This window comes from Bombina bombina, chromosome 9, assembly GCF_027579735.1.
Source record: "Bombina bombina isolate aBomBom1 chromosome 9, aBomBom1.pri, whole genome shotgun sequence".
NCBI classification, from domain to species: domain Eukaryota; kingdom Metazoa; phylum Chordata; class Amphibia; order Anura; family Bombinatoridae; genus Bombina; species Bombina bombina.
Genome location: NC_069507.1, coordinates 222,471,890 through 222,499,181, shown reverse-complemented (window position 1 = coordinate 222,499,181; position 27,292 = coordinate 222,471,890). Strand labels below are relative to the sequence as shown.

The 27,292-nt window shown below is 39.9% G+C and overlaps 1 protein-coding gene across 1 annotated transcript in view; it reads right to left on the bottom strand.

The window, feature by feature from the left end:
* The window catches only part of RGS10 (regulator of G protein signaling 10), a 76,777-nt gene that overhangs the window by 8,700 nt on the left and 40,785 nt on the right, over nt 1–27,292 (bottom strand). Inside the window, exons 4-5 of the mRNA XM_053692661.1 lie at nt 24,689–24,775; nt 24,142–24,285 (exon numbers count right to left, since the gene is read on the bottom strand). Coding sequence (XP_053548636.1) covers nt 24,142–24,285; nt 24,689–24,775 — 231 coding nt within the window. The remainder of the gene's footprint in view (nt 1–24,141; nt 24,286–24,688; nt 24,776–27,292) is intronic.

Below are 27,292 nucleotides of genomic sequence, written 5' to 3'. Positions count from 1 at the left end.
AGCCAACTCTAGATCTGAAACACAATTCAGAAATGCTTGAGCTTTCACTGGATTTACTGGGACATGGGAAAGAAAAAATCTCTTTGCAGGAGGTCTCATCTTGAAACCAATTCTGTACCCTTCTGAAACAATGTTCTGAATCCAAAGATTGTGAACAGAACTGATCCAAATTTCTTTGAAAAAACGTAACCTGCCCCCTACCAGCTGAACTGGAATGAGGGCCGTACCTTCATGTGAACTTAGAAGCAGGCTTTGCCTTTCTAGCAGGCTTGGATTTATTCCAGACTGGGGATGGTTTCCAAACTGAAACTGCTCCTGAGGACGAAGGATCAGGCTTTTGTTCTTTGTTGAAACGAAAGGAACGAAAACGATTGTTAGCCCTGTTTTTACCTTTAGACTTTTTATCCTGTGGTAAAAAAGTTCCTTTCCCACCAGTAACAGTTGAAATAATAGAATCCAACTGAGAACCAAATAATTTGTTTCCCTGGAAAGAAATGGAAAGTAGAGTTGATTTAGAAGCCATATCAGCATTCCAAGTCTTAAGCCATAAAGCTCTTCTGGCTAAGATAGCCAGAGACATAAATCTAACATCAACTCTAATAATATCAAAAATGGCATCACAGATGAAATTATTAGCATGCTGGAGAAGAATAATAATATCATGAGAATCACGATTTGTTACTTGTTGCGCTAGAGTTTCCAACCAAAAAGTTGAAGCTGCAGCAACATCAGCCAATGATATAGCAGGCCTAAGAAGATTACCTGAACATAGATAAGCTTTTCTTAGAAAAGATTCAATTTTTCTATCTAAAGGATCCTTAAACGAGGTACCATCTGATGTAGGAATGGTAGTACGTTTAGCAAGGGTAGAAATAGCCCCATCAACTTTAGGGATTTTGTCCCAAAATTCTAATCTGTCAGGCGGAACAGGATATAATTGCTTAAAACGTTTAGAAGGAGTAAATGAATTACCCAATCTATCCCATTCCTTAGCAATTACTGCAGAAATAGCATTAGGAACAGGAAAGACTTCTGGAATAACCGCAGGAGCTTTAAAAACCTTATCCAAACGAATAGAATTAGTATCAAGAGGACTAGAATCCTCTATTTCTAAAGCAATTAGTACTTCTTTAAGTAAAGAGCGAATAAATTCCATCTTAAATAAATATGAAGATTTATCAGCATCAATCTCTGATACAGAATCCTCTGAACCAGAAGAGTCCAAAGAATCAGAATGATGGTGTTCATTTAAAAATTCATCTGTAGAGAGAGAAGATTTAAAAGACTTTTTACGTTTACTAGAAGGAGAAATAACAGACAAAGCCTTCTTTATGGATTCAGAAACAAAATCTCTTATGTTATCAGGAACATTCTGCACCTTAGATGTTGAGGGAACTGCAACAGGCAATGGTACATCACTAAAGGAAATATTATCTGCATTAACAAGTTTGTCATGACATTTAATACAAACAACAGCTGGAGGAATAGCTACCAAAAGTTTACAGCAGATACACTTAGCTTTGGTAGATCCAGCAGGCAGAGGTTTTCCTGTAGTATCTTCTGGCTCAGATGCAACGTGAGACATCTTGCAATATGTAAGAGAAAAAACAACATATAAAGCAAAATAGATCAAATTCCTTATAAGACAGTTTCAGGAATGGGAAAAAAATGCCAAACATCAAGCTTCTAGCAACCAGAAGCAAATGAAAAATGAGACTGAAATAATGTGGAGAAAAAAGCGACGCCCATATTTTTTGGCGCCAAATAAGACGCCCACATTATTTGGCGCCTAAATGCTTTTGGCGCCAAAAATGACGCCACATCCGGAACGCCGACATTTTTGGCGCAAAATAACGTCAAAAAAATGACGCAACTTCCGGCGACACGTATGACGCCGGAAACGGAAATGAATTTTTGCGCCAAAAAAGTCCGCGCCAAGAATGACGCAATAAAATGAAGCATTTTCAGCCCCCGCGAGCCTAACAGCCCACAGGGAAAAAAGTCAAATTTTTGAGGTAAGAAAAATATGATAATTAAAGCATAATCCCAAATATGAAACTGACTGTCTGGAAATAAGGAAAGTTGAACATTCTGAGTCAAGGCAAATAAATGTTTGAATACATATATTTAGAACTTTATAAATAAAGTGCCCAACCATAGCTTAGAGTGTCACAGAAAATAAGACTTACTTACCCCAGGACACTCATCTACATGTTTGTAGAAAGCCAAACCAGTACTGAAACGAGAATCAGTAGAGGTAATGGTAAATATAAGAGTATATCGTCGATCTGAAAAGGGAGGTAAGAGATGAATCTCTACGACCGATAACAGAGAACCTTATGAAATAGACCCCGTAGAAGGAGATCACTGCATTCAATAGGCAATACTCTCCTCACATCCCTCTGACATTCACTGCACGCTGAGAGGAAAACCGGGCTCCAACTTGCTGCGGAGCGCATATCAACGTAGAATCTAGCACAAACTTACTTCACCACCTCCCTTGGAGGCAAAGTTTGTAAAACTGATTTGTGGGTGTGGTGAGGGGTGTATTTATAGGCATTTTAAGGTTTGGGAAACTTTGCCCCTCCTGGTAGGAATGTATATCCCATACGTCACTAGCTCATGGACTCTTGTTAATTACATGAAAGAAATATAATCTTAGATTTTCCGGAAGAAAGCCAGAGACAGTTAATTGCATCATTTAGAGGTACCATATATCTCGAAACAGCAATTGCAAATAATGAGTTCCCAAGATAGGGAGATAAGAAATAGAGGAGGCAGGGATCCCCCCCTTTTCTCTCTCTCTCTCTTTCTCTTCTCTATAAAAATGGTATAAAACCAACCAACTGTGCGGCTATATACTATATACTACATTATATTATATTTTATTATATCTGTGTATTATTATAATTTAAACTTTATGCCTAAACAGTTAGTTCTTGTATTTTGCATCTTGAATCTCATCATGGTTTTACTTGCTATGCTAGTGTAACAACTATTTTGTTTACTTTTGGTTTGATGCAAAATTTTATGTTCTGTGTGTTCTTGTTGTGCATATTATGTTGGATATATGCCCCTAGCACTCACCCATACTGATAATTATTGGACTAATAGCGTCCATCTTAATACAGGGGATAAAAATGAGGACTAAATCTCTCTAAACGCAAGTTTGTCAAATATGATTTTACTATCCACATGAATGTATAATGTGCTTATGATGTAACTTGAAATTATATGTATTATCCTCAAAAAAAAATTTAATTAAAAAAAAATATAAAAAAAAATATCACAAATTAAAATTATCACATAGAAAGTTATCACATAAAAGAGCTATCACATAAAAAAGCTGAGTAATTATTAGTACAAATAAAAGGGGGACTAAATGAACAAAACAACCACCTTGGGGCAAAGTCTTGATATGCACATCAACCACCTTGTGGTAAAGTCTAAGTTGTATCGCTATCCAGAAATCCAGTAAAGGAAATCCTTTGTCCCCCCCCAAAAAAAAACAAAAAAAAACAAACAACCAACTAGGTAGATTTAAAACAGAATATATGGGTTTCTATGTTTTTCTTTTGTTAAAAGCCTTGATGAATGATGTAAACCGGTATATGATTTGTGATATGTACTTAACCGTTAGTATATAAATAAAAATATAAAAAAAAAGAAGGGGAAAAGGAAGAACCTAATCACTCCCATTCGTTCTAAATAATATTAATCATCTTAACGGGAACCGGGATAGACTGAGGTACTAACCTATCCTCGTATACCTTGTCAAGCTTAGGAATCACAGGTTCCTCTGGTATCTTAGGTTCCGGAACCTCCAGAGTAGCAAGCACCTGCCGTAGCAGAAAGCCCAAATTCTCCATCCTAAACCTATAACCAGGCTCCTCCGCCACCAAAGGTTTAGATGACACGGACTCCGACCCAGAAGGGGCCTTGTCTGAAGAGTCAGAGAGGGCCTTGTCATCGTATAGAGCCTCTGGATCTCCCATCAGCGGGGACAAACCCTGGGTCGGGCCACTATGATAAACCCTACGCTTGCGCTTAGCAGAACGTGATAAGGCATGGATCACTTTCGAAACCGCCGATTCTAGTTGGTCCACAAAGTCTGACGGCCAACGAATCTCTCCCGAAGGAGTAACGGTTGGACCCTGGGGCGCTGCATGTGCAATCAGAGATGAATGTAGGGAACGCACCTCCCGGGACTAAGGACCCTCAGAGGTGGGCGGCTCAGTAGTACTAGACATCCGTTTACATTTAGATGTTGTAACTTTATCAAGGCATGTGGAACACAGTTGAGCAGGCTGATCTTCCTGTGACGAAAGGCAAAGAATGACTGGGGGATGATTGAAGTGGGGGAGGTATTTAAGCCTTTGGCTGGGGTGTCTTTGCCTCCTCCTGGTGGCCAGGTTATAAATTCCCAATAGTAATGAATGAAGCCGTGGACTCTCCTTCACTTTAGATGGAAATACCTATCTTAAGAAAAAAAAGAATAGATTTTAAAATGGTCTGGCCCTTTATTATACAGGTAAAAAACTGCCTAAGACCGGAAAAGGTTTACATTTCAAAATATTTGCATCTCTAAAATGGGAAAGTTTTGATTGGGGATGGAACCAAGTGTGAACAAAAATGTAATTTAAAGGGGTAGTCTAGTCAAAATTAAACTTTCATGATTCAGATAGGGAATGCAATTTTAAACAACTTTCCAGTTCACTTTTAGCATCAAATTTGCTTTGTTCTCTTGGTATTCTTTGTTGAAAGCTAAACCCTAGGTAGACCTGTATGCTAATTTCTAAGCCCTTGAAGGCTGCCCCTTATTTCAATGCATTTGGCAGTTTTTCACAGCTAAAGGGTGTTAGTTCATGTATGCCATACAGATAACATTGTGACCACGCCCATGGAGTTCCATGAGAGTTTACAAGAGGGCACTGATTGGCTAAATGCAAATCTGTCAAAAGAACTGAAATAAAGGGGCAGTCTGCAAAGGCTTAGATACAAGGTTATTACAGAGGTAAAATGTATATTAATATAACCGTGTTGGTTATGCAAAACTGGGGAATGGGTAATAAAGGGATTATCTATCTTTTTAAACAATAACAATTCTGGAGTAGACTGTCCCTTTAAGCAATATTTACATGTTATAATACATCTTATACATGCACCATGAAGGTAGTTTTACATAATTTTGATACTTTTGTAGTAATGCAACCAGAAAGGTAATATTTGTGGTTTTAGATCACAAAAAACAAATCAAAGACACAGGCAGAGATATTTGTGACTTACAGGCAGGGAAAATAATAATGTTTGATAAAAAAATTTTTTTTAAATATTAATTAAAAAGCTTGGATTTTGGAATTCCAGATTTGGGGATTTGTACCTTTATTATAACAATATTTAATATCCTTTCCACTTTCTCATTTTGCAGCGTAACATTTTGTTTAATAAAAGTTTACAGTGTATACACATATGAGTTTGTGATTGGCTGATGAATGTCACATGATACAAGGGCAGGGAAGTTGAAGGGAATTTTTAAATTTGACAGTAACAAATATACTGCTTATTTCAAATTCAGAAAGTGTTATTGCATTGTCTTTTTTATTATGCATTTGTTGATTATGCAATTATCTTGTATTTAATGGTCCTTTACGTGCCTAGTAATCGATTTATTTTTTATTTAGATGCCACCACAATCAAACACATTTACTTTTGCTATGTCACTGAGTCAGCCCTTTGCACCACAGCCTAAGCAGGACCATACTGACACACAATAAAGTTGAATTTCTCATCTGCAGCTTATAATTTAGCAATGTGTTTCAGTCATCTACAGCAGCCAAGCAGTTAATAGTTAAATATTTTGCTAGAATAAGGAGAATGATGCATCTTACACAGAGGGTGTAAAGGACTGATGTGTGAGGTATGTCACATTCATATGGGAGAGGGTGGAGTATGGAAATACTGACAGAGATAAAATATACAATTCTTGACTGAAATGAACTGCCCTGATTAGCATTCTTGGAAAGTCTAGCAGTAACATACAGCTAATTTTTTTACTTATTTACATGTAAATACATCAGCCAAGATTTTATATAGATGTGTTGTAACATCAGGCTTAAAACATATTTCAAATGTAGGAGTTCACCGTGAGGTTGTAATACATTTAATATCTATTACATTTAGCGCTAGATTACAAGTGAAGCGCTAATTTATGGTGCACCCGGAAATGGGCAAATTTGCGTGCGCACGATAAATAACCAGCCATTACAAGTGGCTGGTTGTTGCTACTGCTACTCGCTCAGAAAAATAACCAGAGATCCCTGAAATGGCCCCAAATTTCAATATATTAATCTTTATAAAAATAAAAAATAAAAAAAAAGGTGTATATACACAAAAATATATATGTATATATTCATATATATTTATATTTGCTGCCCATCACTGCGTGACTTACCCCGTTCGCTGGCGTGCACTGGTAATACTCAGTTGAGTTCAAATATCGATTTCGCATAAGCAATATTTTGCACTCAACTCATCTGGCCCTTTGTATTTTGAAGAACAGATGTTCCTATGCTAAAAAAAATAAACAAATGCTGTTCTTTTGCTTGTGGACATGTCATTGTACCTCAGTAGAGTTCTGCTAGGTGTGAATTTCCTGTTAGATTCAAATTTAAATGTAACAGCTTCAAGCATAAAGAAACACAAAACCACTAAATACATTTCATGTATCTCCTTCTAATTATGGGTGTTGCCATTTTGGAACCTAGGTTAAACTACAGGTTTCTGAGAGTTGCTGCCCATGTGCAAACAGGTGAGCACTGGACTGTAGTGAAAGACAGATTACAAAATGGCGGCACCCATGACTAAAGGGATGTGGGGAATAACCTTTTTACTATGCTTAGAAAATGTATTTGTGTTTAATGTCCTCCTAAACTCTAAAAAATTCCTTTCATGATTCAGATGGAAGTAAATTGGAAAGTTGTTTAAAACTGTATGCTCTATTATCTAATTTGCTTCATTCTCTTGGCATCCTATGCTGAAAAGTATATTGAGCATATATAGGTAGGCTCACATATATGCCTCAATAGTGTTCATCTAGCTCCCAGTAGTACACTGTACATTCAGAAGAATGAAACACAATTGATGTAAATTGGAAAGTTGCTTAAAAATGTATGTTCTATGGGGGCGGAATTTGGACGCGCTGGAAGATGTCCGCTTGCTAAAAGGACTCCTCATCCCCACGGCGGCATAACTAGCACAAATGGAATATCCCCATTCCTAAACTATCCATGCATGCAAGTGACCAAGCACTGACGTTGGCCGGAAGCATCGTAGCACAATTTGGAATGGCACTACATTTGCCGATAAGCAGGTAATATACCAAGAGCGAAGGGGCAACAATTAGACACGGTCCTTGTGAAAATGTGGTCCCAGAGGAGGGGGGAAAAATAAGGGAACGCAACACAGACTGAACATAATAATAAAATAACTGACATCAACACAAAAGACTGCTGAATAGACACAGGTGTGGAATACACGCTCTCTAACTCAATTAGGCCCCTGTTGCGCACTTTAATTAAATCAAGTGCTTGGGCCCTACACGCAGCACAGCCAAATAAGTAACTTGGTGACATTATACATGAAAGGCAAACAACAGTAATACCACTGAAGGCTGTAACACAGAAATACTTGAGATTTGCATAAAATCTACACTCATTCTACCTAGATTTAATAAAAACTAAAAAGAGAGTGATAAACTAGCCACTAGTGAGACTGTGCCAACCAAAGCAAAGCTGGTGTTATAGAATAGCCCTCTTTAACTCACAGGGGGGTTTTCTCCTTCATATTTTATTATATTATTGCACAGACAGCAAAGATCACTTGAGGATACAAGAAGATAGACAGACACGCTGTATACTACCTTTCTAAAAAACAAATATAACCAAGTGTACCTCACGCCTGCTTAGCAGATAGCTAAAACCAGCAGAATCACCACAAGAAAACTCACCAGACAAAATGGCTAACCGCCAACCACCTGAGCCAGCCCAAATTCATCAGTCTGACTCGCAGACACCACAGCTGATAACCAAAGAAGACCTACAACTTCTTTCCTCAAAAGAGGATATCAAAAACATCATGCATGAAATGAGAAGTTTAATGACCTCTGCAAAGACATAAGCACTCTGGACAATAGAGTGACTAGCATAGAGGCAGTTCAGGAAACTACTCAGCACACCATTCATCAGAACTGTGCTGAATTGCAATCCCACACAGAGACTATACAATATCTAAAAGACAAATTAGAAGAGCTCGACAGCTGTAGTCGTAGAAATAACTTACGTATTAGAGGGGTCCCTGAATCTGTTTACCCACCAGCAATTAAAGGATATTTACAGGCTCTATACCGCACAATAAAAGGAACACCTACCTCACCTGAAATTCAGATGGAGAGGGCTCATAGAACTCTTAGACTGAAGCCTCCACCAAAAGCCCCCCCAAGGGACATAATGGTTAAGTTTCTTAACTTTTGTGACAAAGAAGAATTGTTCAAATGCTCCAGAGCTAAGCATCCTATATACCACGTAGGTTTAGAAATCCAAATATTCTCAGACTACGCTCCAAAAAAGAAAGGAACTAGCATCTGTAACCCTGGCACTCCGAACCAATAAAATACCAAACAGATGGGGCTTCCCTGTCTCTATCATCGCCATGCACAACAATAAGACAATCACTGACAGACACGACACGGACGTAAACTCATTTTATTAGCAGCTCTCGATCCTAACAACATCACCTCAAGATACTCACACCAATAGCCTTGAAGCAACCACAACCTCTCTGGATCAACGCCCTCCATCCAGGAGTGATGAATGAGGACCGCACCAGATACTAGACTGACCAACAGCCTAATCGCACATAGTATCCTTTTTGGTTAAAAGATGGTCTCTATGGGGTCTTGAGACAGATCTCCAAGATATGGACAACCCTATACCACAACTAGAGAGACTCAAGAACCCATCTGCAAGGTCTTTAAATCCACTCCTTGCTGATAATTGACCCACAAGTAAAACTTCGAGGCTTACCAGGTTTTATATACTGCATTAATGCCTAAGTCGTAAAGTTACTGTTATATTTTTGCTTAACACCTAAGACAGGAGAGATATCTTGCTAACGGTAAAACTAAGCTATTAATGACCCCCTTAATTAGTAAAGATAACTGTTTTTGCCCCTATGCAAATATATGTACCTTGACGACTAAGACCAATCCTTCAATATACTTGAACTACTTGAACTATCCTTATCTAAGGAAATTTATGTTAGCCCTAGAGTTTAGTAATGTTGTACTGTATATTTATATAGCTAAAAGAATAAAATGAATCTCTCTTAAAAAAATAAATAAAAAAAAGAGGGGGAAATACCGACCAATGTCAAAATTGATACTAACACTTAAATGTAATTTTCTCCCCATTCCCTCCCCTTGACCACCTCCCCCCAAATCCCTATCCCAAATCCCCCCCCCCCATATGCCAAAAGTTTATATTCGACCCTAGATGAGAGTAGCGCACAAATTCTTATTACATAGTTAAATAATGCCTGCCATGGGGTTACAACCCCTACTTGTAGACTTGTATTACTTATTTGTTTGAACATATTCATATGTTTATTGAATTGTTTGTAAATTTGTGTATTTATTTGCCTTTACTTGTATACTTGTACACTCGTGCATGCCGCAAATATCCCCTAACTTGTATACTTTAACAGACTCACTGTTTGTAGACACCCTAACCGTTTAATCTACCTCCTTTACCGTCTTCCTTCTCTCCTTTTTTTTTTTCTTCTCTCTATCCCTTTCTTTCTACCCCCATGATGGCCCCGCACAATAGTCGTTTACAATCCCATCATATCAATCTTACCACCATAAATGCAAAAGGACTTAATCCAGGAAAAATGTCTATAGCTTTTCGAGAACTGCAAAAACCTAACAGTCAAAAAGTATTCCTAAAATAAACTCATTACCAAACTGGAAAACAACCGAAATGGCACAACTCCCAATATCCAACTGCCTTTTTCGCATCAGGCCCCTCCAAAAAGTATGAAAATGAGAAGTGGGTATTCTCTTACACAAAACACTGCCATTACAACCAGTAAATATCGAAAAGACCCTGAGGGACGATATTTATTATTAACAGGAACACTGTACGGATACCCAATAACATTGGTCACAGTTTATGCACCTAATCAAGATCAAGCACAGTACATTAAAAAAAGTGTCTAACCTGATCCTAGAACACACCAAAGGCCCAGTAATTCTCGCTGGCGACCTTAACATCCCAATGAACCCACTCTTAGATTCCTCCACAGGCCAGGCCAGCATCCCTGGCTGTGTAACCAAATCAATTAAAACAACACTTACTACTCTTAACCTACACAACATATGGAGAACACTCCATCCGACAGACAAAGACTACACCTATTATTCTCCACCCCACAATAAATACTCACAAATAGACTATATTTATACAGACCCTACAGGACTAGCTATGACACATAACTGCGATATAGGCCCTATTACCTGGTCGGATCATGACCCAGTGACTTTCTCACTCCAATGGCCCAACATACCACTTTAGTCTTTTATATGGGGACTTGACGACTCCCTTCTAGACAACCCCTTAGTTTGAAAATAAGTACAGGAAGCCATAACTGAGTATTTCAAACACAATAACATACCAACCTCTGCTACTACAAATATATGGGAAGCTCATAAATGTGTTATTTGCGGTGAACTCCTTAAACACAAAGCACGACAACTAAAAACAATACCGTGAAAAATACGCACAAATTCTGACCAATATTACTTCATTAGAAAAGCAACACAAACAGAATCCCCAAGATAAAACTACTCTCACATCTTTAACACAGGCCAAAATCGAACTCAAACAACACCTCCTAGAAGCACACCAACGAAGGTCATTAGCTCTAAAACAGCAATATTATGAAGAGGGGAACAAACCCGGGAAAATACTGGCAAGGACATTTCATAGGAAGCAACTCCGAGCATATATTCACTCTATTAAATCACCTGACGGCACAGCATTAAAAAGCAGTACACAGATAACTAAAACCTTCCAATTGTACTACAGCTCTTTATACAACAAAGCCAACACTGCTAACACAGTACAGCTTTCAACAGAAGACCTACAAAAACAACAACTCATAGACAATTGCAAACAGAAATTGGGTTTACCCACCTTAGATAGAGCAGCAACAGAGTATTTAGATTCCCCAATATCACTAGAGGAATTGGCGCTGGCTATTAAAGATTTCCCTAGTGGTAAAAGCCCAGGTCCAGACGGGTTTACACCAAGATACTATAAAATATTTCAAAACACTTTGGCCCCAACAATGCTCAAACTTTTAGACCTTAGAGACTATCCCCATCTCTCGAACACTATCCTTGAGGCAGATATAACAATACTACCCAAACCCGGAAAACCAGTGAATATACCTAAAAACTTTAGGCCAATATCACTATTAAATGTCGATATTAAAGGGTGACTAAACCCAATTTTTTTTCTTTCACGATTCAGATAGAGCATGACATTTTAATCAACTTTCTAATTTACTCCTGTCATCAATTTTTCTTCGTTCTCTTGCTATCTTTATTTTAAAAGCAGGAATGTTAATCTTAGCAGCCAGACCATTTTAGGTTCAGCACCATGGATAGCGTTTGCTTATTGGAGGCTTATTGGAGGCTTACATTTACGCACTAATAAGCAAGCATAACCCAGGTTTTCAACCAAAAATGGGCCGGTTCCTATGCATCTCATTTATGCTTTTTAAATAAAGATAGCAATTGAACGAAAAAAAATTATAATAGGAGTAAATTAGAAAGTTGCTTAAAATTGCATGCTCTAAATCATGAAAGAAAAAAATTGGATTTAGTGTCCCTTTAAGATTTTAGCGAAAATATTGGCAAATCAATTTAACAAATATCTCCCTGATTTGATCTCAACAAAACAGGTGGGCTTTGTGCCGGGTAGAGAAGCCAGAGACAACACCTCAAAGGTTTTACAGCTTATAAATTACACAAAAACAGAGGGAGTGCCTTTGGCACTTCTCTCTACAGACGCCGAAAAGGCCTTCGATAGGGTGAGCTGGCCTTTCCTACGCTGCACTCTCGGCTAGATTAGAGTTGTGCTTTACGGTTTTAACGTTGAAAAAATGGCCATTTCAGCGTAAAAACAGTAACGCAGCCATTACGAGTCTTGTCGGTATAGCTGTACCACACGCATTTTAGCCTGTAACGCAACGTCAATCCCGCACACAAAAATTACATTTTTGTGTGGGATTTCCATAGCGCCGGTATTACAAGTTGTGTGGTGAGGCTAAAATGCTTTCGTTCCAGCCTATACCGACACGATCCATTCCGCTATCTGGAAGCAGTTATGAGTTTTGGGCAACAAAAATGTTTCACAAAACTCAAAACTAAAATGTTACAAAGTGCACTAACACCAATAAACTACCTATTAACCCCTATTCCGCTGCCCTCCCGCATCACAAACACTATTTAAAACTTATTAACCCCTAATCTGCCGCTCCCGACATCGCTGCCACTAATAAAAGTTATTAACTCCTATTCCCCCGCACCCTGACATCGCTGCCACTATAATAAAGTTATTAACCCCTATTCCCCTGCAGTCCAACATCATCACCACTATAATAAAGCTACAAACCCCTATAGTGCCGATCCCCGACATCGTCGCCACTAAATAAAGTTATTTACCCCTAAACCTCTGGCCTTCCACATCACCGCCACGAAATAAACTTATTAACTCCTAAACCACCAGCCCCCCACATCGCAAAAAAATTAATTAAACTATTAACCCCTAAACCTAACAACCCCCTAACTTTCAATTAAAATTACAATATCCCTATCTTAAAATAAATAAAAACTTACCTGTGAAATAAAAAAAAAAACTAAGTTTAAACTATAAATTAACCTAACATAACTATTAGACTACAATTAAAATAACTACCAATTAAATCAGCCAATAGGATGAGAGCCACTGAAATTCTATTGGCTATTCAAATCAGCCAATAGAATTTCAGTAGCTCTCATCCTATTGGCTGATTTAAACAGCCAATAGGATTTCAGTAGCTCTCATCCTATTGGCTGATTTGAATTCCAAAAATCAAATCAGCCAATAGGAATGCAAGGGAAGTCATTTTGAAAAGGCTCCCTTGCATGTAAGATTCAGTGTACGACAGTGACCATATGAAGAGGACACTCTGCACCGGATGTCTTCAAGGATGGGCTCGCTCCGCTCCGCCGGGATGAAGATAGAAGACGCAGCCTTGATGGATAAAGACCTTGCCGCCTGGATGTCCTGACTTCAGAAAATGTAAGTGGATCGTCGGGGGTTAGTGTTAGTTTTTTTAAACTTTTTTTTGGGTATTTTTTTTTTAGATTAGGGTTTGGGCTTTTTTAAAAGAGCTAAATGCCCTTTAAAGGGCAATGCAAAAGAGCTAAATGCCCCTTTAAGGGCAATGCCCATACAAATTTTGGAGGGTTGGTTAGGTGGTGGGTTTTACTGTTGGGGGGGTCTTTGCATTTTTTTACAGGTAAAAGAGCTGATTTCTTTAGGGCAATGCCCTACAAAAGGCCATTTTAAGGGCTATGGGTAGTTTATTGTAGGCTAGGGTTTTTTTTATATTGGGGGGCTTTTCTATTTTTATATGGCTATTAGATTAGGTGTAATTGTTATTCTTTTGGATAATTTTGTTTGTTATTTTTCGTAATTTAGTGTTTGTTATTTTTGTAATTGAGCATTTTTAAATTCTTTGTAATTTTAGACAAACTTTTTTAGTGTTAGGTTTTTTTTAATGTGTAATTTAGTTTATTTCATTGATAGTTATTTTAATTTTAGTATAATAGTTATGTTAGGTTAACTGTTAGTTTAAACTTAGTTAATTTCACAGGTAAGTTTTTATTTATTTTAAGATAGGGATATTGTAATTTTAATTTAAAGTTAGGGGGTTGATAGGTTTAGAGGTTCATAGTTTAATTTAGTCTTTTGCAATGTGGGGGGCTGGTGGTTTAGGGGTTAATAGGTTTATTTAGTGGCAGTGATGTGGGAGGCCAGAGGTTTAGGGGATAATAAATGTATTTAGTGGCGGCGTTGTCGGGGAGCGGCAAAATAGGGGTTAATAGCTTTATTATAGTGTTGACGATGTTGGGGTGCAGGGGAATAGGGGTTAATAACTTTATTATAGTGGCGGCAATGTCGGGGAGCGGCGGAATAGGGGATAATAACTTTTATTATTTTGTTGTGTTCGTTTTGCACCCTCAATAGCGCAAAACTTGTAATCTAGGTGAATGGAAGCTATGAATATTGGTAACTCCTTTCTAAACATGACATTCGCACTCTACTCTTCTACCAAAAGTTAACGGGACCCTGTCAGAGCCTTTCCCCATAAGGAATGGTACCAGACAGGGATGCCCTTTATCACCCCTACTGTTCGCGCTATATATAGAGACACTGGCCCACAAAATAAAAACCAGTGACAAAATAGCTGGTATTAGGGTAAGAGATGTGGAATATAAACAAGCGCTATATGCGGCTGACACCTCTGTCCCAGAGTTACTTTGCAAAATAGAACAATATGGTAAACTAACTTCCACTTAAATCTTACAAAGTCCGAACTTCTTAACATCAGTACCCCACAACCACAAATTGATCAATTACAATCAGAGCATAAAATAATGATAGCGATATCCACATTAAAATACCTAGGTATACACCTTTCTGCAAACCAACAAAAGTTACGTTTTATAAAACTAACTACTTAAGACTAAAAACTGAAATTTTTAAAGACTTATCCTCTTGGAAAAGTAAATCACTTACGTGGCTAGGAAGAATAGGAGTAGTGAAAATGAACGTGCTCCCACGCATATTATACTTACTTCAGACAGTACCTATTCCCCTCCCTGCAGGCTATATAGCGCAACTACAACAGGCAATTGAGCAATTTATATGGTCAGGCACGAGACCCAGAGTTCCAAGAAAAACATAATTTATGCTTACCTGATAAATTTATTTCTCTTGTAGTGTAGTCAGTCCACGGGTCATCCATTACTTATGGGATTATATCTCTTCCCCAACAGGAAGTTGCAAGAGGATCACCCAAGCAGAGCTGCTATATAGCTCCTCCCCTCACATGTCATATCCAGTCATTCGACCGAAACAAGACGAGAAAGGAGAAACCATAGGGTGCAGTGGTGACTGGAGTTTAATTAAAAATTTAGATCTGCCTTAAAAGACAGGGCAGGCCGTGGACTGACTACACTACAAGAGAAATACATTTATCAGGTAAGCATAAATTATGTTTTCTCTTGTTAAGTGTAGTCAGTCCACGGGTCATCCATTACTTATGGGATACTAATACCAAAGCTAAAGTACACGGATGAAGGGAGGGACAAGGCAGGAACTTTAAACGGAGGGAACCACTGCCTGAAGTACCTTTCTCCCAAAAATAGCCTCCGAAGAAGCAAAAGTGTCAAATTTGTAAAACTTTGAAAAAGTGTGAAGTGAAGACCAAGTCGCAGCCTTGCAAATCTGTTCAACAGAAGCCTCATTTTTAAAGGCCCAGGTGGAAGCCACAGCTCTAGTAGAATGAGCTGTAATTCTTTCAGGAGGCTGCTGTCCAGCAGTCTCATAGGCTAAACGTATTATGCTATGAAGCCAAAAAGAGAGAGAGGTAGCCGAAGCCTTTTGACCTCTCCTCTGTCCAGAGTAAACGACAAACAGGGAAGAAGTTTGACGAAAATCTTTAGTTGCCTGCAAATAGAACTTCAGGGCACGGACTACGTCCAGATTATGCAAAAGTCGTTCCTTCTTTGAAGAAGGGTTAGGACACAATGATGGAACAGCAATCTCTTGATTGATATTCCTGTTAGAAACTACCTTAGGTAAGAACCCAGGTTTAGTACGCAGAACTACCTTGTCTGAATGAAAAATCAGATAAGGAGAATCACAATGTAAGGCAGATAACTCAGAGACTCTTCGAGCCGAGGAAATAGCCATCAAAAACAGAACTTTCCAAGAAAACAGCTTAATATCAATGGAATGAAGGGGTTCAAATGGAACGCCTTGCAGGACGTTAAGAACTAAGTTTAAGCTCCACGGCGGAGCAACAGTCTTAAACACAGGCTTAATCCTAGCCAAAGCCTGACAAAAAGCCTGAACGTCTGGAATTTCTGCCAGACGCTTGTGTAGAAGAATAGACAGAGCAGAAATCTGTCCTTTTAACGAACTAGCGGATAAGCCCTTTTCTAAACCCTCTTGTAGAAAAGACAATATCCTAGGAATCCTAACCTTACTCCATGAGTAACTCTTGGATTTGCACCAATATAAATATTTACGCCATATCTTATGGTAAATTCTTCTGGTAACAGGTTTCCTAGCCTGTATTAAGGTATCAATAACCGACTCCGAGAAGCCACGCTTTGATAGAATCAAGCGTTCAATCTCCATGCAGTCAGCCTCAGAGAAATTAGATTTGGATGGTTGAAAGGACCCTGAATTAGAAGGTCCTGCCTCAGAGGCAGAGACCATGGTGGACAGGACGACATGTCCACTAGGTCTGCATACCAGGTCCTGCGTGGCAACGCAGGCGCTATCAGAATCACTGATGCTCTCTCCTGTTTGATCTTGGCAATCAGTCGAGGCAGCAGCGGAAACGGTGGAAACACATAAGCCATCTTGAAAACCCAAGGGGCTGCTAGAGCATCTATCAGCGCCGCTGGATCCCTGGACCTGGATCCGTAATGAGGAAGCTTGGCATTCTGGCAAGACGCCATGAGATCCAGATCTGGTTTGCCCCAACGATGAATCAGTTGAGCGAAGACCTCCGAATGAAGTTCCCACTCCCCCGGATGAAAAGTCTGGCAACTTAGAAAATCCGCCTCCCAGTTCTCCACGCCTGGGATGTAGATTGCTGACAGGTGGCAAGAGTGAGACTCTGCCCAGTGAATTATCCTTGAGACTTCCAACATCGCTAGGGAACTCCTGGTTCCCCCTTGATGATTGATGTAAGCCACAGTCGTGATGTTGTCCGACTGAAATCTGATGAACTTCAGAGTTGCTAACTGAGGCCAAGCTAGAAGAGCATTGAATATTGCTCTTAACTCCAGAATATTTATTGGGAGGAGTTTCTCCTCCTGAGTCCATGATCCCTGAGCCTTCAGGGAATTCCAGACTGCGCCCCAACCTAGAAGGCTGGCGTCTGTTGTTACAATCGTCCAATCTGGCCTGCGAAAGGTCATCCCCTTGGACAGGTGGGGCCGAGAAAGCCACCATAGAAGAGAATCTCTGGTCTCTTGGTCCAGATTTAGTAGAGGGGACAAATCTGAATAATCCCCATTCCACTGACTTAGCATGCACAATTGCAGCGGTCTGAGATGCAGTCGCGCAAATGGTACTATGTCCATTGCCGCTACCATTAAGCCGATTACTTTCATGCACTGAGCTACTGACGGGTGTGGAATGGAATGAAGGGCACGGCAAGCATTTAGAAGTTTTGATAACCTGGCCTCCGTCAGGTAAATTTTCATCTCTACAGAATCTATAAGAGTCCCTAGGAAGGGAACCCTTGTGAGTGGTAATAGAGAACTCTTTTCCACGTTCACCTTCCACCCATGAGACCTCAGAAATGCCAGAACTATCTCTGTATGAGACTTGGCAGTTTGAAAACTTGACGCTTGTATCAGAATGTCGTCTAGGTACGGAGCCACCGCTATGCCTCGCGGTCTTAGTACCGCCAGAAGTGAGCCCAGAACCTTTGTAAAGATTCTTGGAGCCGTAGCTAACCCGAAGGGAAGAGCTACAAACTGGTAATGCCTGTCTAGGAAGGCAAATCTTAGGTACCGATAATGATCCTTGTGAATCGGTATGTGAAGGTAGGCATCCTTTAAGTCCACAGTGGTCATGTACTGACCCTCTTGGATCATGGGTAGGATGGTTCGAATAGTTTCCATTTTGAATGATGGAACTCTTAGGAATTTGTTTAGGATCTTTAAGTCCAAGATTGGTCTGAAGGTTCCCTCTTTCTTGGGAACCACAAACAGATTTGAATAGAATCCCTGCCCGTGTTCCGTCCGCGGAACTGGGTGGACCACCCCCATTAGTAAGAGGTCTTGTACACAGCGTAGAAATGCCTCTTTCTTTATTTGGTTTGCTGATAACCTTGAAAGATGAAATCTCCCTTGTGGAGGAGAAGCTTTGAAGTCCAGAAGATATCCCTGAGATATGATCTCCAACGCCCAGGGATCCTGGACATCTCTTGCCCAAGCCTGGGCGAAGAGAGATAGTCTGCCCCCCACTAGATCCGTTTCCGGATAGGGGGCCCTCTCTTCATGCTGTCTTAGGGGCAGCAGCAGGTTTTCTGGCCTGCTTGCCCTTGTTCCAGGACTGGTTAGTTTTCCAGCCCTGTCTGTAACGAGCAACAGCTCCTTCCTGTTTTGGAGCGGAGGAAGTTGATGCTGCTCCTGCCTTGAGGTTACGAAAGGCATGAAAATTAGACTGTTTGGCCTTTGATTTGGCCCTGTCCTGAGGTAGAGCATGGCTCTTACCTCCCGTAATGTCAGCGATAATTTCTTTCAAGCCGGGCCCGAATAAGGTCTGCCCTTTGAAAGGAATATTAAGCAATTTAGATTTAGAAGTCACGTCAGCTGACCAGGATTTAAGCCATAGCGCTCTGAGCACTTGGATGGCGAATCCGGAGTTCTTAGTCGTAAGTTTGGTTAAATGTACGACGGCATCAGAAACAAATGCGTTAGCTAGCTTAAGTGCTTTAAGCTTGTTCATAATTTCATCCAATGGAGCTGTGCGAATGGCCTCTTCCAGAGACTCAAACCAAAATGCCGCCGCAGCAGTGACAGGCGCAATGCATGCAAGGGGCTGTAAGATAAAACCTTGTTGAACAAACATTTTCTTAAGGTATTCTTCTAATTTTTTATCCATTGGATCTGAAAAGGCACAACTATCCTCCACCGGGATAGTGGTACGCTTAGCTAAAGTAGAAACCGCTCCCTCCACCTTAGGGACCGTCTGCCATTAGTCTCGTGTGGTGGGGTCTATAGGAAACAATTTCCTAAATATGGGAGGAGGGGAAAAAGGCACACCGGGTCTATCCCACTCCTTGCTAATAATCTCTGTAAGCCTTTTAGGTATAGGAAACACGTCAGTACACACCGGTACCGCATAGTATCTATTCAACCTACATAATTTTTCTGGAATTGCAACCATGTTACAATCATTCAGAGCCGCTAATACCTCCCCTAGCAATATGCGGAGGTTCTCAAGCTTAAATTTAAAATTAGAAATCTCTGAATCCAGTCTCCCTGGATCAGATCCATCACCCACAGAATGAAGCTCTCCGTCTTCATGTTCTGCAAATTGTGACGCAGTATCGGACATGGCTCTCACATCATCAGCGCGCTCTGTCCTTAACCCAGAGCTATCACGCTTGCCTCTTAATTCTGGCAATTTAGATAATACTTCTGTCATAACAGTAGCCATGTCTTGCAAAGTGATTTGTAAGGGCCTCCCTGATGTACTTGGCGCCACAAAATCACGCACCTCCTGAGCGGAAGGCGAAGGTACTGACACGTGAGGAGAGTTAGTCGGCATAACTTCCCCCTCGTTGTCTGGTGATAATTTCTTTGCATGTAAAGACTGACTTTTATTTAAAGTTACATCAATGCATTTAGTACACAACCTTCTATGGGGCTCCACATTGGCCTTCATACATAGTGAACAAACAGATTCATCTGTGTCAGACATGTTTAAACAGACTAGCAATGAGACTAGGAAGCTTGGAAAATACTTTTCAAATAAATTTACAAGCAATATAAAAAACGCTACTGTGCCTTTAAGAAGCACAAAAAGCTGTCACAGTTGAAATAACAATGAACCAAATTAGTTATAGCAACCAAATTTTCACAGTAAATGTATTAAGTTAGCAAAGGATTGCACCCACCAGCAAATGGATGATTAACCCCTTAATACCCAAAAACGGATAACAATTTAATAATTAACGTTTTTATCACAGTCAAACACACTGTCACAGGTCTGCTGTGACTGATTACCTCCCTCAAAATGAATTTTGAAGACCCCTGAGCTCTCTAGAGACGTCCTGGATCATGGAGGATGAAGTAGGAAGATTGTGACTGAATTTTTACTGCGCAAAAAAGCGCTAAAATAGGCCCCTCCCACTCATATTACAACAGTGGGGAAGCTCAGTTAACTGTTTCTATGCAGAAACAAAAGTTAGCCATGTGGTAAAAATCATGCCCCAATACGTTTTATCACCAAGTACCTCACAAAAAACGATTAACATGCCAGTAAACATTACATACATTTTAAAAGTTATGAAGTGTTATTAATAAGCCTGCTACCAGTCGCTTTTACTGCAGTTAAGGCTCACACATTACTTCAGTATTAACAGTATTTTCTGAGTCAAATTCCATTCCCTAGAAAAATACTTCAGTGTACACACACTCCTCAGCCTAATACCAGTCGCTACCACTGCATTTAAGGCTGAACTTACATTACATTGGTATCAGCAGTAATTTCTCAGTCAATTCCATTGCTTAGAAAAATAATTTACTGCACATACCTCATTTGCAGGGGGGCCCTGCATGCTATTCCCCTTCTCTGAAGTTACCTCACTCCTCAGATGAGAACAGCCAGTGGATCTTAGTTACGTCTGCTAAGATCATAGAAAACGCAGGCAGATTCTTCTTCTAATGCTGCCTGAGAAATAAACAGCACACTCCGGTGCCATTTAAAATAACAAACTTTTGATTGAAGAAATAAACTAAGTTTAAAAACACCACAGACCTCTCACAACGACCTATCTTTAGTTAGCTTGCAAGAGAATGACTGGATATGACATGTGAGGGGAGGAGCTATATAGCAGCTCTGCTTGGGTGATCCTCTTGCAACTTCCTGTTGGGGAAGAGATATAATCCCATAAGTAATGGATGACCCGTGGACTGACTACCCTTAACAAGAGAAAACGATGTACCTTCCTCGAGACAGAGGAGGTTTAGGCCTACCAGATATAGCAACGTATAGAAGGGCCATATTGCTACAACGTATAGTGGAATGGTCTCATAATTCTACTGGCAAAGCTTGGGTCCACTTAGATAGCTTGATCTTTGTTTTAAACAATGTTGCAACTCTAGCATGGATACCACCACATCTTCGCCCAAAATTGTTAGCCAAATACCCCATTACCGCAGACATTTTAAAAGAATGGGATAAAACAATAGCAACAGCACATACATTTGCTCTAAATTCTCGCTGCTACTACCTATTTTAGAAAATCCAGAATTACCATCCAGGGTCCTGCTCGATGAAACCATACTGTTTGAGATCGGGTACACTCCACTACTCAATAGAAGCAGGTAGGCTATGCTCTCACCAACAATTGCAAGAGAGACATGGAGCCCTTTTTGCATCATGGCTCTGCTATAACCAACCCTCGCACTACATAACACATCACAAGCAAAAATGTAACTTTGGTAGAGATCTCACCTCTTTCGAGCAGCTATGCACCATGATCACACCCCCAAAGCACTTGATCTCTTTAATTTACAAGATCATACTAACCCCACAGAACAACTCATTACCAACATACACAATTGCATGGTATAAAGACCTTGACAATGACATAGACCACACAACTTGGTCAAAATCATTCACGCTAATAAAACGTTCTTATGTATCAGCCAATATCCAAGAAATACAACTTAAAAACTACACTTTCGATGGTATCTCACACCTATAAGACTACATAGATACTTCCCATTGGTAAGCGCAAAATGCTGGAGAGGTTGTGGTGAAGATGGCTCCCTCTTACACATTTGGTGGTCTTGCCCAAACCTTGGTAACTACTGGACAGACATTCTTGACATCATCTCAGACAAACTAGACACGGTAATACCTATCGCACCCGAAACCATTCTTTTCCTCAACCTCCCTAAAATTAGAGAAGCCCCAATACTCTTCTTTTTGTTAATAATGCTTACAGGAGCCAAAAAACTTATCCCAAAAAAATGGAAATCCACAAGCATACCATCTACAACTGAATGGCACTCAATAGTCACTGACCTACTACATCTTGAAAGATACCATTACCTCAAAAGCAAACAACTAGAGATACACAAAATGATGCTGGCCATCTGGAACGACACCCCATTATTATAGAGATGATTACATAAGCAAAACATGCGCCTCACACTAAGGGATATACTTCCACCCTTTTTATTCCCTCTACCCATTTTTTTTCTCTCTCTCCCCCATTGCCTAGCCACACGCAGGAAAAGAATAGACTAGTTCCTTCACAAGTTTTATGAGTTGACGTTTTGACATTTGTACACTCATACAACACACACACTCATACAATACACACACCACACCACACCACACACGCCACACAATACACACACAAGTCGCAACCTAGTAAACATGATGTTGTGACCCAGTAATGGGTCCTAACCTGTGGTTTGAAGAACCCTGTTCTATTAAAATCATAATTCATTAAAATTATGGGGGGGGGATAAAAAACTGAAATTAAAATCCTCCATGTCTCAAAATTAAATCAATGTAAATATTTGCATAGGAAATTAGTACATCTAAGCAAGTATCCCCGCTTGCTTTCCCCCAGAAATTCTTAATATGCAATGTTTCCAATGCACAAGAGAATTGTGGGTAAGATATGCAAATTAGGTATGCAAATTCTCAGTTTTTATGCTTCAAAAATACTGTTTTAACACAGCGATCCTTTTAAACAGGAATATGACAGCAAACCATAAATCACTCACTAGACAAGCCTGTTTCGTTCTTTTTAGAACTCATCAGTAGGAGATAGATTTCTGATTGCTGCATTGGAAAAGCTATTTTCATGGTTAAACCAAAATTCATTAAAATTATGGGGGGGGGGAGATAAAAAACTGAAATTAAAATCCTCCATGTCTCAAAATTAAATCAATGTAAATATTTGCATAGGAAATTAGTACATCTAAGCAAGTATCCCCGCTTGCTTCCCCCCAGAAATTCTTAATATGCAATGTTTCCAATGCACAAGAGAATTGTGGGTAAGATATGCAAATTAGGTATGCAAATTCTCAGGGTTTTTTTGCTTCAAAAATACTGTTTTAACTCAGTGATCCTTTTAAACAGGAATATGACAGCAAACTATAAATCACTCACTAGACAAGCCTGTTTCGTTCTTTTTAGAACTCATCAGTAGGAGATAGATTTCTGATTGCTGCATTGGAAAAGCTATTTTCATGGTTAAACCAAAATTCATTAAAATTAAGGGGGGGGGGGGGGGAGATAAAAAAACTGAAATTAAAATCCTCCATGTCTCAAAATTAAATCAATGTAAATATTTGCATAGGAAATTAGTACATCTAAGCAAGTATCCCCGCTTGCTTTCCCCCAGAAATTCTTAATATGCAATGTTTCCAATGCACAAGAGAATTGTGGGTAAGATATGCAAATTAGGTATGCAAATTCTCAGTTTTTTTGCTTCTGGGGGAAAGCAAGCGGGGATACTTGCTTAGATGTACTAATTTCCTATGCAAATATTTACATTGATTTAATTTTGAGACATGGAGGATTTTAATTTCAGTTTTTTATTCCCCCCCCCCCCCCATCATTTTAATGAATTTTGGTTTAACCATGAAAATAGCTTTTCCAATGCAGCAATCAGAAATCTATCTCCTACTGATGAGTTCTAAAAAGAACGAAACAGGCTTGTCTAGTGAGTGATTTATGGTTTGCTGTCATATTCCTGTTTAAAAGGATCGCTGTGTTAAAACAGTATTTTTGAAGCAAAAAAACTGAGAATTTTCATACCGAATTTGCATATTTTACCCACTATTCTCTTGTGCATTGGAAACATTGAATATTAAGAATTTCTGGGGGAAAGCAAGCGGGGATACTTGCTTAGATGTACTAATTTCCTATGCAAATATTTACATTGATTTTATTAAAATTATGAAAGACAATGTCTTGGTTTCATGTCTATTTAAAGAGCTATAGCTATTGATAGACACATCATGGCTACCTGTTCCTGCAGTCTCTGGAACATCAGGGGATGTGGCTCCTCTAACATCATTTCATTAATGCGGGACTGACCCTCTACGTTGACTTGTGATGAAGACTTGCTGGACAAGAAGGTTGCAAAGATGGCTTGTGCTTTCTTCTGCATCTGTATGAGAGAGAACACCTTAAGAAGACTGAGCTGAATTACAGCATCCTTCGTCTTCCTTTATACAGTTTTCCCACAAGCAAGTGACAGTGCAAAACTATAGATTAAATGACACTTTATGCAGGTGCTATGCTACTAATCTTTCAATTAACAAGATAAAATGTGTCTGGTTTCAAATGACAATGAAGATAATGTGAAATATGCTGAAAACACATTCTCTGAACAGAGTAAGATTTTTTTTTTTTTTAATCTTTACAAAAGTTATTTCTCTTTTTTATTTTCCATTGGGTTCCAAAAATCACCAGTTCAGCAGATGTTCTGCCCACAAGCAGTGCCAGCCTCTTGTCCTCAGAAGCCCGCTGTGTGGGTACCGCTGACTCATACTGTCCTATGACTCATGTACCTGTTCTTTATCTTGTGTCCTCTTGAAGTCTTCGCATGCTAACCAAAACAGCACATTCTCCTCACTGAACTCTTTCTTCAAAAACTCCTGGAACAAAGACAATTTGTTTATTAACACCAAGAATCTAACAAATTAACACATTAACTGTGTTAATACAGGATTACAGAAATGTGCATCATCTGTATTGTGATTATTTCTAGAGGTTGCACAATCATGCTTAGAATATTATATAACTTTACACTTTTATTTCCGGTTAACTCTTATAGTTTAAAAATATAACTTGCATTATGACTCATGAGGAGAAATGCAAACCTTTTAAAAAAATGCAAGAAAATACAAAATGTACCGTCCCTTTAAATTAGATCCCAAAGAGATAAAAAAAATGTTCTTGTGCCACTGAAGGGCCACCCCGTATGAATAATACGTACGGATTTCATATTAGGAAGAATGTAATATAATCAAAAGGATATAAAATTGCACAATTGTTTAACACATAGCATCAGCTCCCAAAAGTAAATCACTACTGGGAGCTAGCCGAACACATCTAGTGAGCCAATGATAATGTCATGAGATGCAGGACACATGCAGGACACAGCAAGGATGATACAACTCTATTTTATTGTAGAGCATGGAAACACACATCTGCTTAGCATTGATTTCACTAACTGCGACACAGACAACCAGACCTAAGCCCCGCCCCCAATCTGGTGAAGTCACTTCCTGCTCTCATCACATCTTCCCCCTTTTGAAAGGACAAAGCATACATTTTTTTTTCCCATTTGAATATAACAAATAACAAGTTACAGAAAATATAAACGACATGAATTACATTCTGACTTGAACATCGGGGTAGACTACCCTAGTCCACAGTGACCATGGGATTATTCTGCCCATACTTCCGGTCACTGTTCTAACTAAAGTTAATCCCGATATCGGACCGGAAGTTTCACCACTCTTCCACTTGATGTAACTCTACATGAACTGTCCTCTGATACAGAAGAAGGTGATTGAGAGTCCACTGGAGGCAAAGACATATCCCTACTGTGATCTTGCTAAGGGGAAGGCACCCCTTTTAAAACAGGGGATCCCACCGGCGGTGGTACTGAGGCATCCAGTTCCAAACTCTCAGGTACAGGCTGAAGATGTTTTCGGTTATGGCGTGTAACTGTCCCTCCATCAGTAAGGACTACATAAGACCTTGGTTTTGGAGAGCGTCCAATTACCGTAGCAAGGGTCTTCCATTTCTTCTCATCGTCCAGTTTAATTCTGACACTTTGCCCCGCATTCAGCTCCTGCAAGGGCCTCACAGAATGTCTCCTGTCGTAGAAGAAACTATAGTCCCTTTTTGCCTCTTCATCCCTCCTAAGGACCTCGTCCCGAGGAATAGAGCTAATAGGCCGGAAGACACCCACAGAGGGTAATGTGGTGCGAATCTGGCGTCCTAGCATCAGCTGTGCCGGGCTAAACCCCGTGGCTTGAATGGGAGTCGCCCTATAGGACAAGAGAGCCAGGTACGGCTCAGATTGCTTTAAAATGAATTTTGTTGTTTGAACTGCCCTTTCAGCCATTCCGTTGGCCTACGGGTAATGTGGACTTGACGTGAAATGTATAAAATCATATTCCCTGCTGAAAGAACTGAACTCTGTGGAAGAGAACTGCATTCCGCTATCACTTACCAGCTCTATTGGTATGCCCCACCGGGCGAACAAGCTCTTGAGACGAGTGATAACGGCTTGACTTGTAATTTCATTCAAAAGTGTCATTTCCAAATACCTGGAATAGTAGTCGATCATGATTAAGAACCCTTTCCCGTGCAGTTCGCACAAATCAGCAGCTATTTTCTGCCACGGGCCTGCAGGCAGCGGAGTAAAAATCAAGGTCTCCCTTCTCTGAGTAGGCCCGGCGTTCCCGGCAAAAGGAACATTTAGACACATGACTTGCAATGTCGGAGCTAATCCCAGGCCACCAAACAGCCGTAGCTGCCCTTTCTCTGCACTTTGTAATGCCTAAGTGGCCATCGTGAATCCTGTTTAACATTTCCTGCCTCATGCTGACAGGAATAACGATGCGATCCTGGAACAGCACCAACCCATCCAGCTCTGTGAGCTGCGACCTCTCTGACTGGTAAGAACTTAAAGACATCCAGGCAGCCCGACTCTCGGGCCAACCTTCTTTTATGTACTTTATAACTTCTTGAATCTAAATATGTCTCTTTCTTTATTTCTTCTAGTTTCCTTGAAGAAATGGACTTTGAGGCCAGAACTGAATCCACATACACTTTCACATCCGATTCGGTTGAAGACTCTTCAGCAGCAGCCAGCGGGAGCCTGGATAGTGTATCTGCCACAACCAGTTGTTTCCCCGGCACATGCACTGCCTGAACGTTGAACCTGAGCAGAATCATTAGAAGTCTCTGGCATCTTAAGGGTGTTTGGTCGATATCGTAGGAGTTGATTAGAGGGACTAGTGGTTTATGGTCAGTCTCCAGACTAAATTTCTCTAAACCCACTAGGTAACGCTGAAAGCGCTCACAGGCCCAAACTGCAGCCAGGCACTCTCTCAATTTGAGCGTATTTTGACTCAGCAGCCGTCAGTGTACGGGAA